The sequence below is a fragment of the Hypomesus transpacificus genome, chromosome 18 (genome assembly GCF_021917145.1).
Source record: "Hypomesus transpacificus isolate Combined female chromosome 18, fHypTra1, whole genome shotgun sequence".
Lineage (NCBI taxonomy): Eukaryota > Metazoa > Chordata > Actinopteri > Osmeriformes > Osmeridae > Hypomesus > Hypomesus transpacificus.
Genome location: NC_061077.1, coordinates 12177799 through 12198052, shown reverse-complemented (window position 1 = coordinate 12198052; position 20254 = coordinate 12177799). Strand labels below are relative to the sequence as shown.

At 45.3% G+C, this 20254-nt stretch overlaps 3 protein-coding genes across 4 annotated transcripts in view; 1 reads left to right on the top strand and 2 right to left on the bottom strand.

Moving 5' to 3' along the window:
• Positions 1–169: 169 nt before the first annotated feature.
• On the bottom strand, positions 170–11679 carry LOC124480373 (structural maintenance of chromosomes protein 1A). The gene is made up of 26 exons (XM_047039624.1): positions 11278–11679; positions 10656–10844; positions 10411–10523; positions 9995–10198; positions 9563–9801; positions 9174–9432; positions 8653–8793; positions 8449–8531; positions 8195–8294; positions 7817–7924; positions 7533–7718; positions 7190–7369; positions 4673–4819; positions 4314–4451; positions 4083–4199; positions 3865–3971; positions 3617–3758; positions 3213–3358; positions 2941–3094; positions 2748–2855; positions 2466–2622; positions 1997–2151; positions 1702–1853; positions 1461–1530; positions 1249–1359; positions 170–1101 (listed from the first exon to the last, which is right to left on the bottom strand). The coding sequence occupies exons 1-26, from the start codon at positions 11384–11386 to the stop codon at positions 1021–1023; spliced, it is 3696 nt and encodes a 1231-aa protein (XP_046895580.1). The 5' UTR covers positions 11387–11679; the 3' UTR covers positions 170–1020.
• Positions 11680–11904: 225 nt separating this feature from the next.
• On the top strand, positions 11905–16857 carry ribc1 (RIB43A domain with coiled-coils 1). Its single transcript, XM_047039673.1, has 8 exons — positions 11905–11987; positions 12720–12938; positions 13018–13229; positions 13402–13516; positions 14003–14121; positions 14917–15153; positions 16122–16288; positions 16531–16857. Exons 2-8 carry the CDS (start codon positions 12740–12742, stop codon positions 16610–16612), a joined length of 1131 nt encoding a protein of 376 aa, XP_046895629.1. The 5' UTR covers positions 11905–11987; positions 12720–12739; the 3' UTR covers positions 16613–16857.
• Positions 16858–18638: 1781 nt separating this feature from the next.
• Positions 18639–20254, bottom strand: part of l1cama (L1 cell adhesion molecule, paralog a) — a 38194-nt gene continuing 36578 nt past the window's right edge. For both annotated transcript variants that reach the window (XM_047039622.1, XM_047039623.1), the window contains one exon: positions 18639–20145. In XM_047039622.1, coding sequence (XP_046895578.1) covers positions 19869–20145 — 277 coding nt within the window. In that variant the 3' untranslated portion in view covers positions 18639–19868. The remainder of the gene's footprint in view (positions 20146–20254) is intronic.

The following is a 20254-nucleotide window of genomic DNA, read 5'->3' as shown; positions in this document are numbered from 1 at the left end:
AGACTTGGGAAAGGTTGACGTGAAAATTGAGATGATCTCTAAAAATATCCCAGCTAGTGTGCTCTGCTCTTTATGGAACGAGGATACAAACAGAAAACATACTATTAACATATTAGTCAAATACTTATTTATAAAAGCGTGACATATTGAAGGTGGTCATTCAAAAACAAACAGCTAAAATGCTTTATTAAATGAAATAAATCAATACAGTGGAGTAGACATGTCAAATAGAGGACTGCTGTAACTTCAGTTCACTGGGGACCAAGGCCATCTTGTGACAAATGCAGAGGACCTAATCGGTACCCTTAACATCACTCAGACATGTCTCTTGTGAAAGGTTATGTGGCCGATCATTATGTGGTCAGTAATCTGTGATCTCATACAATGACCTACATCGAAAAGGTGACATCACATAGTAATGTTTCCACAGTTTTTAACCTGTCAGACAAAGAGCTTGGATGCAGTTAAACATTGCTGGTGTGAAAAAGCTCCAAGGGTAAAAATGCATTGACCTTCAACACAAAATACATTGAGTTTGAAAAGGGAAAAGATTAAAACAATAGTTGGTGCGAAACCCCAAAATAACAAGTTTCATATGAAACAAAAAGCAGGTTCTGTTAAGCAATTGAGAAGCATGATACATTACAAAACAATGTTTGTTTCCACAAACAAGTAACCATGATACAAACTGGGATATCCTGAAGGAATCATTATATTCAAAATTCACAACAATTTAATTGTATAAATGCACATTTATTCATATTGTCACCTACAAAAAAGCAATAGTTGAGCTTGTATCATCCCAACCCTCTCCTTCCCATCCCATCTAGAAAAAAAGTCCTAAATCTATTCTAACATAAAAAAACGCAGATAATTAGAAAATATGATGACATTTGAGCTAATGAATACATGATTCTGTGATACACTAACAAAACAAAAAAATATAGAAATTCACAGACAGCAGTTATATGGAAAGGTTCCAAAGGAAATGCCAATGTTTGGAGGTTGTGAACATGCACCCTACTCGTTGGGGTTGGGGTTGGCGTCTGGGTACTGAGAAAGGTCAAAGGTGAGCACTTTACTGATGACGCAGTCTCCTTGCTGAGAGAGAGGGGGAAAAAAAGAGTTATGCCCTCATTCAAAAGTATTACCTTTCCAACATCAATCTGTGAAAACTGTAGTATGTGTGTGTATGTATGCATGCATGCGTCTATATTCTTGTTTTGCTATAGTCAGGAGGACACCAACCTCTGGGTAGACTCCAATGAGTGAGTCTGCCTTTGTGTAAAACTCCTCCTTCAGAGAGATGACAATGGCCTGGAAGTTCATCACTGACTGGTCTTTGATGTAGTTGGCCACCTACACACCAAAATGATTCATCAGAGTTCCAATATGTAGTCATTCCACTGGGATATCTCTTTGCACGTGGCACAAATCACATGTGAATACGGTGTGCACACCTTGCCAATGTTGGTGTTGTCCAAGGCAGCATCGATCTCATCCAGCACAAAGAAGGGGGCAGGCTTGTAGCTTTGGAAAAATGACAGGGCTTGAATGGAATATTCCACTTCTAACATCCTTAACCCCATTCCATCTTTCCATCCTCTTTACCTTTAGCCTTTTTTGTAATCTTGTTTGTAAATGTATATTATGGTCCGGGCTAAAGGCCATTCTTTATTTCCCCCTCCCTCTCTCCCTCACCTGTGGATAGCAAAGAGCAGTGCCAGGGCTGCCACGGTCTTCTCCCCTCCAGACAGGTTGTCCATGGGCCTGAACCTCTTGCCAGGGGCCACACAGTTGTAGTTGATACCATCCAGGTAGGGTTCTTCTGGGTTCTCGGGCCCAAGGAAAGCCTGGGAAGGGGACACGCACCAGTTTAACATCTAAATAAAGATTCCATCTCACCACGCTGTGATGTTTATTGTCAACCTTTTAGGACCCCATCATGGCTGTCATTGACATTTGAGATTCACTGGGCATGAAGGTGTGTGTGTACCTGAGCACTGCTGTTACGTGACAGGGACTTGTAGATTTCGTCAATATTGGTGGCCACCGACTCGAAGCAGGCGTTGAATCGGTCAAATCGCTCTTTCTTGATCTGCTCAAACGCCTGCTTGGCCTTCTTAGCTCTCTTACGGGCCGCCTCGAACTCTGCGACACACGAGAGAGGGGAGCAGTGAGATCCATGCTCAACATCTACCTATGTTGTCGATTTAGTGACTGAAACGTGGACTGAAGTGAATAAACGACTTCTTGGATTTCCCCTGTCCTCTCTCCTTTTCTTGAAATCTCTCCCCTCTGTGCTTGAGTGACTGAACTGAGTCAGGTCTTGGGGAAGCCTTGAGGTAAACGGTGGCTGTGGGCGTCACTAATGGCACATCCCTACCCCCCTACGCTCAACCACATCGCCCACCACCTTCTCCCCAGCACACCACTCTCTTCCCTCCCCTCCCTCCTCCCCTCACCATCGCTGGTCTCCTGGAACTTGTCCCTGACGCTCTCCAGCTTCTCCATGGCCTTCATGTTGGGCGCGCTGATCCTCTGCAGGATGCTCTGCTGCTCGTTGAGGCGCTGCTGCAGCTGGTTCATCTCCCCCTTGATCTCGTCTTCCGACAGGGCGTCCTGAGGGGGGAGGGGGGGGGGGACACACACGCGCACACAGGAAATGACACGAATGGCTAGAGTCCTCGGGACCTCAACCCCCGACGGGCTCTCTGAACAACCTGAGGGGGGTTAGCGTGTCCTACCTTGAGGTCTTCAGACAGGATGCTGTAGTCAATCTCTATGAGGGCCTCCTTAGCCAGCACGGTGCTGGACGTCCTCTGACTGCTGCTCGACTCCTCAGCCTGAGTCCCCTACACGCAGGGACAACAACGACAGTGAGGGACCAGGTATGTGTGAGAGGAGGTGCCCGCCCGCGTGTGTGTGTGTGTGTAATACCTCTCCCTGGCTGATGTCGTCCATGGTGCCAGAGCGGAGTGGCAGCCTGATGTCCTGCATCTTGCAGGCCTGCAGGAGGTTGTGGCGGTCGCTGCGCTTCTGCTCCAGTTTGGTCTCGATGGCCGTCACCTCTTTCTGGAGCTGGGTCAGCTCCCTGGAACACACACACACAAGTTAGTTTGTCCATCCTAGTGGGGCCCGGCCATTCACTTCCATTCAAAATTGTATTATCGCTGACAAGGAGCTTGTGTGCGTGTTGGCTCAGTGCTCACTTGTTGGCACCACCCAGCTTCTTGCGGATCTCCTCCATCTCGTGGTTCTTGTCGTTGACCTCGGATTTTTTGGTGAGGTGCTGGTTCTTCAGGTCCTGGAGCTGGGCCATGGTCTCATCGATGATCTTCATGTGCCTGTGTTCCTCCTGGAAGGAGACACAGAAGGGGGGGGGGATCAAATCAAATTGTATTTGTATAGCGCATTTCATACCTGAAGGCAACACAACGTGCTTGGGAGATAGATTGGAGTGATCGAGGCAGAGCCTGTTGCAAGCCCATTCATCATCACGTTCTACATTTTAAACAGTGAGTCAACAAGCTTGTGATTTTGATGTCTTCTATCGCATTTTTAAGTGAATCCCTATCAAAAGGTTTTGGTCTGGTGGACGTCCTCCTCTTTTCACCTTCTTCAGCCTCTCGATCTCACTCTCGTCCTTCTTGACGGTCTGCTCCCACATCATGACCTTCTCCTGGTCCTCCTTCAGCTGGTTCTTCTCATAGTCCAGCTGGATGCCCAGACGAGTCTTCTGGGTCTCAAACTCCAGGCTGCCACACGGCCCAACAACACAGGGTTAGGGTTGGGGGGAAACAACGGACGAAAGAAGAAGAAAAGAGACTTCAAAGTCCAGAGTGCACCTGGGTGCATTCTTACCGCTTCTTGGCGATCTCGTTCTGCCTCTTGACCTTCTCCTCCTCAAACTCACGGATGTTCCTCACCCCGATCTCCTTGCAGAACTCGATAAACACCTCGTCCTCCACCTGGCAAAGTCACCGCAAAACACTGCTTAGTTCCTAAGCCAGTGACTCACAGTGTACTTGAACTACTTGCTTTGCGATGGTAAAATGAAACATTTTGGGGGCGTTCCTCACCAGGTTCATGCGGTCTCTGAGGTCAGTGATTTCCTTTTCGCGGGATTGAATAATCCTTTTGATGTCGTTGATCCTGGGCCCAAAATTTGCCAGCTCGCTCTCCAGCTTGGACTTCTCCTACAGGTGGTCGAAGAAAATAAGGGTTTGTTATTCAAAATCTTTAAACGCATGGTCAACTAGCCTGTCACATGTTGACTGGCCATGGGGTTGCGTGTGCCCTCCTCCTTGTACCTGCATGTTGAGGGAGAGGTGGCGTGTCTTGGTCTGCTCCAGGTCACTCTGGGAGTACTTGAGCCTCATCTGGAGGCCGTGGGCCTGGGACTGCACCTGACGCAGCTCCGCCTCCTTCCTCTTGGCCTTCATTTGCTCCTGTACTCAAGAGAGGAAGGAGTGATGCATCGTGGGAAATGTAGTACTCAAGAAATAGTACTCATTAATAACATCTTTGAAATGGTTGAATGTATACTTTTGTCCAGTCTGTTTTGCTGTTTGTCTATTACACGTGTTGCCTGTGTGAGCTATGTATTGTTCCTTTAGGATTTTGGTCAGTATTTACAACTGCCAACATCATTGTGATGTCTTGTGATTACCTTGAGCTCCTCAGTGAGTTTCTCCTTCTTGTCCTTGAGCTTGTCCACGGCCTTCTCATCCCAGCGCCTGGCCTTGGCCTTCAGGTCGCTGGCTCCACCAGAGATCACACCAGACTTCTGGAAGAGAGTGCCGTCCAGAGCTACCGTCTAGAGAGAGAGAGAGAGGAGTGGAGGGGAGTTAAAAAGATGGGAGAAACTAAAAGCTTTGGTCTATAAAAAGGTATGGTCTTTGATCTCTAAGGGTATTTTCCACACATTATTAAGTTAGAAACGGTTAATGTAATTTACGCTTTGACATGGTTCGGTACGTTTTCAATACAGCCCAAAAAAGAAATGGCAAAGAAATGTAAAAGGTTGTGTCGAATTTTATATAAATACTATAAATGTACCAACTGCCACAGTGATTTATTTTGCCTTTTAATCCGTTTCGAATGGCTGCCTAAATGCTGTGGGGATAGTTTGGTAGAGTGTATTACTCCTTGTTCTTGTCTTGTTCCACCTATTGACACACTGGGGTGATGTCAGCATAAATGAGTTGACAAGTTTGACGTATTCCCACTGATGTAACTCCTGTGTTGCAGATATATCATAAAAAGAAAATATATATATATACAGTGCCCTCCAAAAGTCTTGGAACAGTGAGGCGAATTCCTTTATTTTTGCTGTAGACTGAAAACATTTGGGCTTGACATCAAATAATGAACGTGAGACCAGAGATCAACGTTTCAGCTTTTATTTCCAGGTATTTACATCAGGATCTGATGCACAACTAAGAAAATATCACATTTTGTTTGAATCCACCCATTTGTCATGTGAGCAAAAGTATTGGAACAGATATACTTAAAACATATTTAAGTGAATAAGACTTAATATTTAGTTGCAAATCCTTTGCTTTCAATAACTGCAGCAAGTCTGTGACCCATTGACGTCACCAAACTTTTGCATTCTTCCTTTTTGATGCTTTCCCAGGCTTTCACTGCAGCCTCTTTCAGTTGTTGTTTGTTTTGTGGGGTTCCTCCCTTCAGTCTCCTCTTAAGCAGGTAAAATGCATGCTCTATAGGGTTTAAGTCTGGAGATTGACTTGGCCAGTCTAATACCTTCCATTTCTTGCCCCTGATGAACTCCTTTGTTGTTTTGGCAGTGTGTTTTGGGTCGTTATCTTGCTGCATGATGAAGGCTCTGCCAATCAGTTTGGTTGCATCTTTCCTTAAATTGGCAGACAAAATGTTTCTGTAGACTTCCGAGTTCATTTTGCTGCTGCCATCATGTGTTACATCCTCAATGAAGATTAATGAGCCCGTCCTAGAAGAAGCCATGCAAGCCCAAGCCATGACATTACCTCCACCGTGTTTCACAGATGAGCTTGTGTGTTTGGGATCATGAGCAATTCCTTTCTTTCTCCAAACTTTAGCCTTTCCATCACTTTGGTAAAAGTTAATCTTTGTCTCATCAGTCCATAAAACTTTGTCCCAGAATTTTTGAGGTTCATCTCTGTACTTTTTGGCAAATTCCAGCCTGGCCTTCCTATTCTTCTTGCTAATGAGTGGTTTGCATCTTCTGGTGTAGTCCTTGTACTTTTGTTCATGAAGTCTTCTGCGAACAGTAGATAGTGATACCTTCACTCCTGCCATCTGGAGGTTGTTGCTGATCTCACTAACAGTTGTTTTAGGGTCTTTCTTTACAGCTCTCACAATGTTTCTGTCATCAACTGCTGATGTTTTCCTTGGTCTACCTGTTCGACGTCTGTTACTTAGTACACCAGTAGTTTTCTTCTTCTTCAGGACATTCCAAATGGTTGTACTGGCTATGGCCAATGTTTCTGCAATGGCTCTGATTGATTTTCCATCTTCTCTAAGACTCACAATTGCTTGTTTTTCACCCAAAGACAGCGCTCCGGTTTTCATGTTGTTTTCACCTCTGAATACAGTCTGCATAGACAAAACCTATCTTACCCAATCTGAACCTGAGTGTAGACATTCAGTGGTATTTATTGATTGAATAATGTATGTAATAGGACACACCTGGGCAACAAAACACACCTGTCAGTCATATGTTCCAATACTTTTGCTCACGTGACAAATGGGTGGGTTCGAACAAAAAGGTGATATTTTCTAATTTGTGCATCAGATCCTGATGTAAATACCTGGAAATAAAAGCTGAAACGTTGATCTCTGGTTTCACATTCATCGTTTGATGTCAAGCCCAAATGTTTTCAGTCTACAGCAAAAATAAAGGAATTGGCCTCACTGTTCCAATACTTTTGGAGGGCACTGTATATCTATATATCTCCTATCCACCAGTGTCTTGCCCTCATAATTCACAGGGGAAACCAAAGTGTCTCCAAATGCCAGACCTGATGGTTATTGGAGAATCTTCCATGTCTGGTAATCCTAGCCATATTGCAACAAGCTAGCTTAGCCCGCCAGCCCCAACAACCATCATCATGCGAGTACAAGCACAGCATACATGGAACTACAACTGCTGAGAAAGCAGTAGGCTTCTGTCCCACATCGTCACCTTGTGTCTGTAGGGTCCTCCGAAGGCGATGCGCCGCGCGTCCTCCACGTTGTCACACACCAGCGCGTTGCCGCAGGCGTACTGCAGGGCCTTCTTGATGTGCGGCGGCTCGTAGCGGATCACGTCGATGACCAGCTTGGCCCCACGCAGCTCTCTGAGCTTCTCGTCTGTGGGCTTCACCTACAATACAGACGGGGGTCCTGATTTCACTCACTTTTTACTCCTTCAAACCAACTTTCTATTCCTCACTGGGGATTGATGAATTTTTCAGACACGCCACATATATATTTTTTCTTCAGAAAGACATTTGCTGGCCTTCGCCTCCAGAGACGGTCCCACAGACCTCCAGGTAGTCCAGGGGCAGGAAGGTCTCGGGCTCTCCTCTCTGCTCCTTGATGTACTGGATACAGTCTCGCCCCGTCTTCTCAGAGTCCACGATGATGGCGTCCATGTTCTTCCCCAACACCTTGGTGACGGCTATCTGGTACTTCTTCTGGGTGGGCTGGCACAGGTCGATCAGGCGGCCGTACTACGATGGAGGGAGGGGGAGGAGGGGGAGTTTAGCGAGGTGCCACATTTCGACGCACCATTTGGGCGAGTGCGAGCCGTCCTGGTCTCCAGTCTTACCACAGATCCGGGGTACAGTCTCTTGATGCTCTCCATGATCTCGGCCTTGCGCTGCTGCCGGCTGTTCTCCTGCCTGTCGATTCTGGCGTCTCCTAGTTGCTCCATAACCTTAGGAGGCACCAAGAAAAAGGCATTTTATGTTATTACAGAAACGTAAACATACTTCCTGTCCTCAAAGTGTTTGTTGGGTACCAGGGGTGAAGTTCTCCTACTAAACAATATAAACACCACTGTGTTGTGTTCTCAGCACTTTATTTGTAGTTGTATAATTTTATGACATTTATTTTCATCTCCATCTTTCATTTAAGAAAGGTCAGGGCTGTCACACATGACAGTAGTCAGCTTTCACTTTACTGCTGTAGGTCCACGTGCTGTTACCTGGTTGAGCTCCGTGTTGATCTCGTCGATCCTTCTCTTGGCCATCTCCACTTCCTCAGTCAGCTCCTCCTCCATGCGCTTCTGCTCATCCAAAGACTGCCTGACCAATCACATCATAAAATAAGTTGAGCAAGTTAGTCATGTGATCTTGACCACATTAAAACAGCGTGTGGAAAATTATATCACTTGGTAAAAGTAGTAAATATGACAAACTTCACTATAAAAATACATAAAAAACAAAAAAAGGTCCATACTTGCTGGTAGAGATGTAGTCCTCCAACTTCTCAATACGCTTCTGGTTCTCCTCAATCTCACGGATCTTTTGCTTGATCTTGGCCTGCATTTACACAACATCATGATGCATCATTTCCAGTTTCACACTTGCACAGTAGATGCATTCTAGGAGTACCTCTGATATCACCATCTTCCTCCTCCTCCTCATCATGCGTCATCTTTACCTCAGTCTCGACCTTCTTCCTCTCCTCCAGGTCCAGACGGTCCTGGTCGGCCTTCTGGTCGCGGTTGAACTTCTCCAGCTCCTGGGCCAGGGTGGCAGCTCTCTTGCTGGCCTCCTCCTTCAGACGGTGGTACTGCTTCACCTGGGCAGAGACGCACCCACACAGGGGGTAACGTATGGCAGGCAGGTGCATTTGTTGAATGTACAGTATGGTGGAAAATAACTTGAATAACGTGAATACGGTCCTAAATATATAAAAAATGTTGGCTTCCGTATTTATGTGGCAGTAATGAAATTAAATGAACAAATAAAAATATTTATATATACATATATATATATATATAATTTGTCTGTCTCCAAGACCTTTGCATGATACTAAACTTGAAAGAAAGCTCCATTTTGCAAAATTACACAGATTATCCCCTTAAAAACTCTACAGAAACATAACGTTTCATTCACTGAGAACATGTACGGGCCACTCACCTAACCCTGCGCAGAGGGTTCATGTTTTGAGGAACCTACCTGGTTTTCCTCCAGGGTAAGATCCTGGCCCTGGCTCTGGGCCTCCTCCTCCATGCGCTCCTCAAACTCCTGCTTGGTCATCTCCACCGCCCCCATCTCCTTGTCCAGCTCCTCCATGTCCGCCTTGCGCTTCTTGTACATCTTCTGGGCGTTCTGCAGGGACTTGCGTGCCGCCTCCAGCTTCTTGATCTTGTGGGAGGTGTTCTCCTTGGCCTTGATGTACTGAGGCCTCTTCTGGTTTAGCTCGGAGTCCTTCTCCCTGGGGAGACAGGATGGGAGGGGGTACAAGTTCAGGATGAGATAACGCGACTTCATTTCGAATGGAGGCGCGGGCCAAAGCTACGGCCGCGCCCATCATCGACCACTGCTTCACCGCCATCATCACCCACTTGATCTCCTTCTCCACCGTCTGCTGGTCCCTCATCATCCTCCCCAGCTCCTTCTTCTTCTCCTTCAGCTCCTCCTCCACATGGTCCATCTTCTTGCGGTCCTTGTCTATGTCCCGGTTGCGGTGGGACAGCTCGCGGTTCAGCTTCTCGATCTCGGCCTCGTTGTGGTAGAGCTTAAAGAGCTGCATCTGGACGTGGGCGCGCACCACCTCGTCCTTCAGCCTCTGGTACCGTTCAGCCTGACAGACAACAGCAAGGTTATTTGAGAGAGAACTTTGTGTATTGACATCATTGAGTGCGTGTTTGGGGTGGGGCAGGTCATAAATGGGCATTTCCTTGGGTCAGAAGAGTGGCACAGTGGAAAACAGAGTGAGGGGTCTGTATTTCAGTTCAAAACAAGACAGGAAGAACAAATCGAAAAAAAAATTGCACCTCCTCCTTCTCCTGTTTGGCCTCTTTGCGCTCAGCGGCAATGTTCTTCTTGCGGTGGTAGTTGAACTGAGTGTCCTCCTCTGCCTTCACCATCTCCTTCTTCCTGCGGTCGTACTCCTGAGCCAGTTCACCTGACCGAGAGATCTCCTCAAACAGAGCCGTACGCTCCTTGGGGTTCTTCATGGCGATGGACTCCACGGCTCCCTAGTGGGTGAAAAAATATAAAAGAGGTCACCAAGAGGCTTACTTGCACAGTGGATGAAATAAACTATGAGGACAAGTTGTTTATGGGAACCTATGTTACAGTGGTTGACTTCTATCATTTTGCAGTTTCACAGGTTTGATTCTTTGTTTCATGTCAACTTTTAAGACTGTATGCATGACTCCATATGCATGACTCCGTTTGCATGTCTCACTTGGAACACCAGGAAGTTCCTGGCTTTAATTAGGATGCCCAGTTTCTCCAGCTCCTCGCTGTACTCTGCTAGCCCCACCACCTTGCTGTTGATCCGGTACTCTGAAGAGGACCCTGAGAAGTAACACAGAAAAGGTGCCAACTATTATCAGTACAGTTATGGCAAAACTACCAAAGCCCAACTGACTTTGAAAGAGATGTCAATAAGCTTATGATGTGTATGATGGGGGGCTGTCATTGCATTACCGATGATTACTCTGGTGAAGGTGCGCTCCTCTCCGTTGTCCTCGCGATACACCATGCTAACGAAGGCTCTGTTGGCAGCAGGCTTCCCCACAGGCGCCCCGTGGATCAGGTCTTTTAAGGTTTTCACACGCAGGTTACTGGTCTTCTCAGCAAGAACAAAACTGATGGCATCCATAAGGTTCGACTTGCCTGGGCATAAATCAGATGTAAATACGATTCAATATACATTAGCAGGGTACCACTGATTCAGTATACCAGTAACATTTTAGGGGTCCGTGGTGGTTGACTCTACTGAATAACTGGGCGATCGTTCATGTCAACATTAACAGCTAAAGCAACATATTCTATTCCAAGTAACTCGAGTTTGCACCTTTAAAGAACACACTAAACGTATTGCATTATCTACTATACTGTAACGTAATGTATATTATCTTTGTGAATACACCAGGGTAGCCTAACACTAATTTACCCTGTGTCTTGCATTCAAAAGAACACTGAAATACTGTAACTTTAACCCGTGACAAGTAATTTGACTTCATCTGACAGACTAAGTAGCATGCTAATGGTAATGCATTAGCATAGCAAGTTAACCCTTACATAACTGGCTAGTCGTAGTACTCACCAGATCCATTGGGTCCAATAATCGCAGTGAATTTGTGAAAAGGGCCTATAATCTGCCTTCCTTTGTAGGATTTAAAATTCTCAATCTCGATCAATTTCAAATAACCCATGATTGCAGACGATAAGATTTCTTTTGCGAAAACAGATCAAATCGGCGTTGTGTTGTTAGCCCGCTAATGCTAGTAGATAGATTTACGAGCTTAGTCCAAGTAGAATGCACGCAAATTGACTAAATCGCTCCGTTCAATATGAAATACAGTAATTCTACATTACAGTATAAACTGATAAAACAGCTAAGGCTTTAGCTGACTACATAAGCTCTCAAAAAAGCTTTTAAAATGTACGTCTGCAACAACAATGCGCCATTTTACAGTCCTGCTGCACACCCCCTGAGCGCGCGTAACTCAACATTTCCTCGCGAGATCTCAGCAACTGTACAATGTATCCAAATGTAACCTGAGAAAAACTTTTGTTTCACTTGGCATGTTTGTTTGTTTCTCCCTAAAGATGTATTTAAAATGTAATTATAACTACATGTATTTGATGGTCAGAAGATAATCCAATAAAACTATGGTTTGCCCCATGATACTTTGTTGCATTAACTGATGTTGCCATGGTTACTTTAAACACCTAAACAAGGACAGGAGGACAGTGCATATAGTTGCGGGAACGATATATTGACGGATGTAGCCTATTTGCACCTGTTTTATGGTAAGCTACGGTGGTTTTCACATTACATTATGCTATTGAATTCAAATAAATCTAATGGCAATCAACCAATCAACATCTGCTCTCCCAGTCGAGGAAATTAATAGTTTTTTTGGTAAGGGAGTTTTTTTTTTAATGGGAGTCCATATTTGTCTTACACATCTATAGCCCTAACCTTACCTAAACCCTGGCAGGACAATCTGACGGTTAGAATTGTTTTTATGACTCCCTTATTTCAGTAAGAACAAGCTAGACAACACCTACATTACATATAGACATTGCAAATAAAGCATATTCAATACACAATTTGTTAAAAAGGCCTAGGCTACATGTTTAATGAAAACATTTCAGTTTAATGTTATTATCTTGTTGATGCATTTATGTATATTGTTTCCTTTTTACTGTGTACAGTATTGGACATCACAAATAGTTTCAAACATGGGTCAGATTGTTCTCTTTCGCAGTCAGCCCCTCAAGTGTCTTAAAGAATCACTTTTTGAATGTCACACTCACCTGTAGAGTATTCTACTGACATGGTATAATACTATATCTGTGTAATATAATATGTACCGTTAATATAATAAGACATGCATTTGTCTACAGAAACTGACACGTAGGGCCTACTTGAGACTTCCTATGTGCAGGTCAGATGACTAACTCAGAAGGTTGCGATCCCGTGTAGGCCGCGGGTCCCGTGGTCGGCCGGTGTTAACAATGCAATTTGATCTCATCCAGACAAATCCTAAACGGGGAACATGTATAAAGTCGACCTGCCGGTGGACAACTCTGCTGACTTGGCAGTGAACCGCCGACGAGCAGCAGAAGCTGCTCGCCTGGCTCGAATCTTCAACACCAGAAATCGAGTCATGGGGCTGGATCTTCCAACTCTGGAGCAACAGGTCACGGAGAGAAAAGCGAGGGATGAGATGGCCAGGCAACGAGAGATGGCCTTCGGTAAGCATTGTTGGCACAGGTCACGGGCATCTAGCCTGTTTGTCAACAGGAAATAACTTTGAAGTGTGTTTATTGGCAGACTTGCTGAGAGTGACACAGGATAAAGTACTGATGCACCAGCAATGGCAAGAGGAGGAAATGAGAGCAGAGTTGAACAAGAACCTGGTCCAGTACCATCAAATTCATCAACGTGCAGAAGACTCCCTCGATGCAGATCTTACATTTGACCAGCAGGGGGCACTCGAGTTGTCTGAGTCTGAATTAGGTCCTGCTAGTATGAAAGTATTCCAGGTACTGTATCATGACATTTTCCGAATGCTACTTATGTCAACCAGAACAATGGTATCCAATTTATGTTCACATCATCTCTTGTAATACCGCTAGGACATGTTGGGATTCTCATTGCACAGAAGCTTTTAGCGAGGTGTTTGAAGCTGGCACATTGTGTGTGTGTTTTGCTCAGGGAGAAGACATTGGAGAAGATGAGAGGAGAAGATCTCAGATGGAGCAGACGGAGAGAGCCCTTCGAGCACAGAGGGAGGAGAGAGAGAGAAGACTGCAGGACAAACAACACAAAGGTTTAACCACACTCACAGCGCGCGTGCACACACACACACACACACACACACACACACACACACACACACACACACACACACACACACACACACACAGGTAACACTGACATAGGCGCTACCTTTGTAAATCATACTCAAGCTTCATGCTCTCGTGCACAAGTAATCATACATCCCCCCTGCACACGCCCACACATACATGCATACACACACACACACACACACACACATACACACACACACACACATACACACATACACTCCCTATTCCCAGGTGGCTGTGATGGATGCTCATGTTTGTAGGAGCACTGTGTGTGGGGGACTGCTCGGGGAAGTGTTATGTGTGGGTTGTGCATGAATAGTAAAAGACTGGAAGTGCTTGTGATGTTAAGTGTTTGTTTGGATAGTGTGGCGGTGTGCAGGGAAGTGTGCAGTGCAGGCTTGTGCAATGACGTTCAGTGTGTGTGTGTGTGTGTGTGTGAGTTACAGAGCTGCTGGTAGGCCAGGCACTGGTACACCAGGACTTGAGGTCTGTTCACTTAGATGCTCTGGAGGAAGAGTGTAAAAGGGCCACCCGCATCGCTCTCAACAACTACAATCAGGCTCAGGTGAACACACACACACACAGAAGAAGAAGAAAGACATAGACACAGGTATGCGCCTGTAGGTGGGTGGCGGGATGTTTTCTTTTGTGGGGGGGGGGGCGGATTTAACTAAACTAATTGAAGGCGGTAAACGATGCGTGCGCCTTTCGCTCGGGGGGAAACGACGACCACGTTATCAGCGCTAGGCAACCTGAAGTGGCTTTGAAGTCTGCGTGGGCCGGACCTCCTCTTGAAAACCCTCCTCTCCTCTGCCTGACTGACTCCGCTGGATGGCTCCTCCGCAGGGACGCCTCGTTAGAAGCGCTTGTGGTTCATGCCATTTCTCACGTCAACTATGCAGCCCCGCTAATTGGCCCTCACATGCATTAGCTCACACAATGCTACACTGCACTTCGAGGCTCCGTCCATCCAGCACCCCCTTATCCACAAAGCCCCTTTTAGTAAGGGTCCCAGGTGGTCTGTGGGTCTGTCGACCCCGTGGTTGACCCCAACGTGCACAGAGGAAGAGGCAGAGCAATAATCACAAATAATAGGTCAGAATCCCCAATCTCAATATCTCTTTTAAACTGACCGCCTGGAATATTGCTGTCAAATAACGCAAGCCCTTCTTCATTGATTGAGCTTGCCTAGCGGAGATGAGCCAGTGTAATCATTCCCAAAGCCCCACTCATGCAGTCCTCCATGCAGAGAAGTATATAAAGGATTCCACAAGATGTCAGAGCGTTTCACTTGCGTCTACCTTCGGGGCCCTGACATGAGGATTGGCGTTTGAAACTAACGTCGACCTACATGCTGCAGGCTGCGGAGAGGGCGGAGCTCAAGCGGAAGGAGCGTATGAGGAAGGAGGGGGAGGAGCTTTCGGAGGTGTGTCACATGATGACCTCCGACATCCTGACCGAGTGTCCGGAGGCTGCGCAGAGGGAGGCCGGCGGCCGGGGCGGGCCCCGCATACTGACGGACCGCTGGAGGGGAATGAGCGGCGTGCAGCTGAGCGCCATCTACAGGCAGAGAGAGGAACAACGGGCTGAGAAAGAGGTAGTGCACACAGCAGGCCTGCATAGTCTTGGCTTTAGAATCAGCCCAAAACAGTCTATTTATGTATATAAATTAGTGCTGTCAAACGATTAAAATATTTAATCGCGATTAATCGCATTAATGTCATAGTTAACTCGCGATTAATCAATTAATCGCACATTTTTATCTATTCTAAATGTCCCTTGATTTCTTTTTGTCCCATTCTTTTTTCAATTTTAAAGCTCTTATCAACATGGAAAAGTGGTTCGGATTGCTTCGTGCAAATATTTTTTTATTGAAAACAACATTGCAATCGCCTGGCTTTGACGAGGGGGCGGAGAATTCGCATGAATCGCATCAGCTGTGTGCTTGGCCATCAAGTGGTATTTCAGACTGGACGTGCTGCGATGATAACTCAGTTTACAACGACAAAACACACAGATCACTTTGGTCTTGTCAATGGAACCATTTGGCAACTTTTTAAAAGTAAACTTTCCATTCAGAATCTTATTGGCATCCATTTCGGCGTCTCGCGCTCGCCATCCACTCAAAACGTAACGTTAGCCTACTACCAGAGAATGTGTAATATCCGTACACGGGCTCTGCTACTACTCTTTAGCCGGCTCGCAAGCCAAACAAGTGTGTGTGTGGCGTGCCTGTTGTTTTATTTCCGGTCTAGCTAGATCCGGTGTGGTGTTGTAGTCTTTCTAACGTCGGTAATTGTTGCAACAGCATGTGAAAAAAACTACAAAGTTTTCTAGGCCAAAAAGAGCGTTAATCGCGCGATAAAAAAATTGACGCCGTTAATTTGGGTTTGCGTTAACGCCGTTAATAACGCGTTAAACTGACAGCACTAATATAAATGAGGCGTTAGTATTTGTTATTATAATTTCAAGTATCTTGTCCAATTGTATATCATGTGTCAAATGACTCTCTTCCTGCTCAAGAACATCATGTGTTCCTCCCCTCCCGTTTGGTGTTCTCCTCAGAGGCAGAGAGAGGTTGAGAAGCAGAGGGATGTGGCCTGGGACTTCAAGTGCATGCTGCGCACCAGAGGGGAGGAGGAGGAGGAGCAGAAAAGGGCGGAGTTGCAGAAAGAGAAGAGGCTGCAGATGGGCCAATACAACGAGCAGCTGGCCAGAGAGCAGCGCCAACAGTGAGCGAGGGCCCAGACACACACACACACACACACACATGCTTGTACACACACACCGCACTCGCATAAGTTCAGTATACACAACACACACATGCCGCACCAACACGTACACTTCAAATGAGTACCTTAGATTACACTGGGAAAAAAACGTCTGTATGAAAGTATATCTCCTGAATAATACCTGGATAAAATAGACATTTTTGTCCCGGATGTTTGTTGACTGTTCTCTCTGCCTTCTCCAGCCAGGAGTACTTGAAGAATCAAGTGTACACCAACAAGCCTACAGTCCACTACTTCACCCAGTTCAACAGCAGTTCTCGTTGACCTCCTTCATCCAGAACTCCACTTACAGAGAACACACTCCAGCATGTTCAAGCAACACTAAACAAGCATGTTGAATAAAGTCTAGTTTTACCATGCTGTTTTCAATGATTTAGTCAACAGGTGACTTATTGAGAGCTATGGGCCTCAGATATAGTGGAACTTAAAGTGGGTTTTATCTTTGTAGTTTCTTTTTAGAATTGATAAGCACACACCTGGGATACAGGGATGACAGAAAGGCACCGTGTTATCAGTTTTTTTTATTGTCATCACATATTCAGTTACAGTGGCTGATTTCATAATGCAGATACAATATTATTGGCCCATATACAGTACACAATCCTACAGACCCCGACCCCTCCAGTCCATAATGTGCTAATGGTGCACCCCACCCACCCCCCTCCCCCTGCCCCCACACACACCACACAGAGGCACCGCTCCTCACCATACAGTGAAACATACAAACCCTTCCCTCCTTCCCACCCTCCCTCCCCCCCCCCCCCCCCCCCCCCCAGACGTCACCACTGTATATTCATGTTCGGGTCCCTTTTAAAAGCCGTTGTTGTTGCTCTCCTATAAGATGCAATTATTAACTTTTTTTGTTTTGTTTTATGTTGTAACTATAAAAAAGGAACGTGATTTCACAGGGGAAATATATGCTAGCGCCCCCCCCCCCCCCCCAGCAATCCCCCAAAAAGCAAAGCTGGACAGAGTGGCAGTAAAGTGAGTATCTGTGGGTTGGCTTTTTCGCTTATGCTCCGTTCAAAGCTAACATTTGCCTCGACTCTGTGTAGCAGCAGATAAGTCGTGATAGAATATTGGCATTTTTCGCATAATCATTTATTATTCCTGTATGAAAATAGATGTCTAAAACTATTTCTTTTTTTTTATTATCATCCTGAGTGTGTCTGTACAACTGGCAACAGGGAAATCATTTAGACCTCTCACAGATCTACAAGGAAGCCAAAACAACCCTAGAACCATTCCCCTACCGAAAGGGCCAACTCTTTAGTTTGAGGGACCCCTACAGAAGCCATACAGACAGTCAACCTGGAAACCAATTACCAACTTTGTCAATTGATATTTAGTTGAATGTTTAACTTAACAGTTGATCGTCTATACACAGGATATAGGAGGCCCCTGAAATGTCGTTTGGCTAGGGGTGAACTCCAGTTGGTGATTTAGTAGGGTATGCAGAGCCAGCAATGTTGCATGTGCTCCATGTAGAGTGTGTGCAAACTATCCCTGTGCCTCCCTGCATCTCACACCAGCAGAGAAAGTGTCAACAGATACTCACTGGACTGCAATGCCTTTTACAAGAAGGTGATGGCTTGACATGAGCCAAATTCTATCCTAAATGACAGGAGGTATCAATGTGGTATGCTTTTTCTACAGTTGTTTTCATCTAGGAGTGCTCGCTAACATTTACCACATACAAAGAGGGGTGTTTTTTTGTCTCTTTTCTTTGAACTATTCAATAATTTTTTTCTGAAACAACCAATCAATGCTGTTTGTGGTACATAAAGAAAGACTGAATTCATACGTTCATTCCGAAAAAGAAAGAAGAACTACTCGCAACATTTGAGATTGACATAACAGTTCAAATGGCATATCTTTATCAAACAAATTCATTGGGCTTTATCAAACAGTCTTTTGGATTATATTTACGTTCAGAGTGACATTAAAAAGTGTGATCTCCACATCTATCATATTCAAAACCAATACCTCTGCAAGGCTTCAATGCCTCCATACCTTGTCAGATTCTAATAAATAGGTTTTTGGCATGTAACTATTTCTACCCAGCTCTAGAACATTCTATATGTAAGATGTCAAAAGCAACCCATATATACAAGTTTGCCTATCATCAGAGTTAGCTTGCATTGATGAGGGCATTGATAACAAGTGAGTGTGTGCACTCACCCTCCCTAGCTGATAATAGGCTATAGCTGTTTAAATACTGCCCCATGATACATGTTACAACGTCATGTTATGCTATGACATAAACGGCTATGGGAAGGATTGTTCATTCGTCGACATACTTTAATACACGGTAGAAAGAGACACAGACAGATACAGAAAGCTGCACAAAAGTACACACAAAAAAAGTTACAATATCATACCAATAATGATGTTACACTTACGGTGCGAAGGCGACAAATTCATGACATTTCGGGTGCTCTACGTTCACCCAGCAGGCACAGGAACCCAGAAGGAGCATGTACATATTCTATAATACTGTAATATGGCTAAATAGATAGATGTTATGCAGCTAGCTATATACACCGCTTTGCTATTTAGCGTTTTCACTGAATTTCTTTTGTAAGCATCCAATTACCTGTTGTTATAGTGTAAAGCAAACTTGGCTGGAGTAAAATAAAGTGTGATACAAGAAAAGTGAAGAAAACAAATTATATAAACAACATCATGTCATCAAATTATTTAGAAAACAGTGCATTTACAGAACGACAAATCAAATGTGATATCCAACCAAAGCCATGTTCAATATAAAATTAAAAAGTCAGTAGAAAAATAAATTAATCATAAAAATGACAATGGCAATTGACAACAGACATTTGTAATGGCGTTAGACACCGAAATGGCCTCAAACAAAAACCAGATAATAATAAATATTCAAGACTTGTCGTTTGCCATCCACATTAGCTTGTGCTGTCCGTTTCAATACACTCAACCCCTCCCTCTCTCTGTGTGTATGCACCTCTGCATCCAAAACTATACCTGAAATTCCTCTTCAAATCTCTACCTACAAGACATTTAACAATGACCTTAAATAATTTTGTTAAATTCCTCTTTGGGTTTGCATCTCTGTCTCTCAAACTCTTGTACCATATACCATAATCCGTTCCTAGTGAAAGGGAGAGAGAAACAGAGAGAGAGAAAGAAGAGGAGAGGCGGCTGTCTGTCAGGTAAGTTGTGAACTACATAGAGAAGAGACTGAGGACATCATTAGGTTGGCGGTGTGTGTGTGTTTATGTTTTGCTTCAGTCAGGTCATCTACTTCTCACACTCCCTTTGGTCATCTAACACTCCGGTCTATCAGATAGCAAAACTGAGCACCTGACGTCTCTGAATTGTCATTGTACTAATCCTGTCATCAGCCAATCCACAGATTGCTGTCAACCTATTGATTTGCTAAATCAATCATGAAGAGGTGTGTGTGTGTATGTGTGTGTGTGTGTTATGGGCACCTATCTTAACTGTTGACATGGATTGCTGACTTCAGATCCCCTTGTGAACACGTTTAATCTAAGACGGCCGCCGAATTGGGGTGACCATTGCTGGCGGTTGCGGTGGGGGTGAGGGTGGTGGGGTTGAGGGGGGAGCTGTCCGGCACCAGGCTGGCCTCGGGGCACTCGCTGGGGGCTCCCCGACTGTATTGGCTGACCAGGGACTCGTCCAGGTTGACCTCAGTGATGGCACTGCTGCCGTTGTACTCGCCCAGGTTGTCCTCGCTGGTGCACAGCTTGCTGTCCTCGCACAGGGACGGCTGACTGGCCGTGCGCTTCTCCTCATTGTCGCTGGGGAAGGAGGAGGGGGGGGGGGCAGAAAGAGACAGAGATGAGGGAAGGAATGAGAGGGTGGGCAGAAACAGAGAGAGAAGGAAGGTGGTTGGGGGGGGTAGAGACA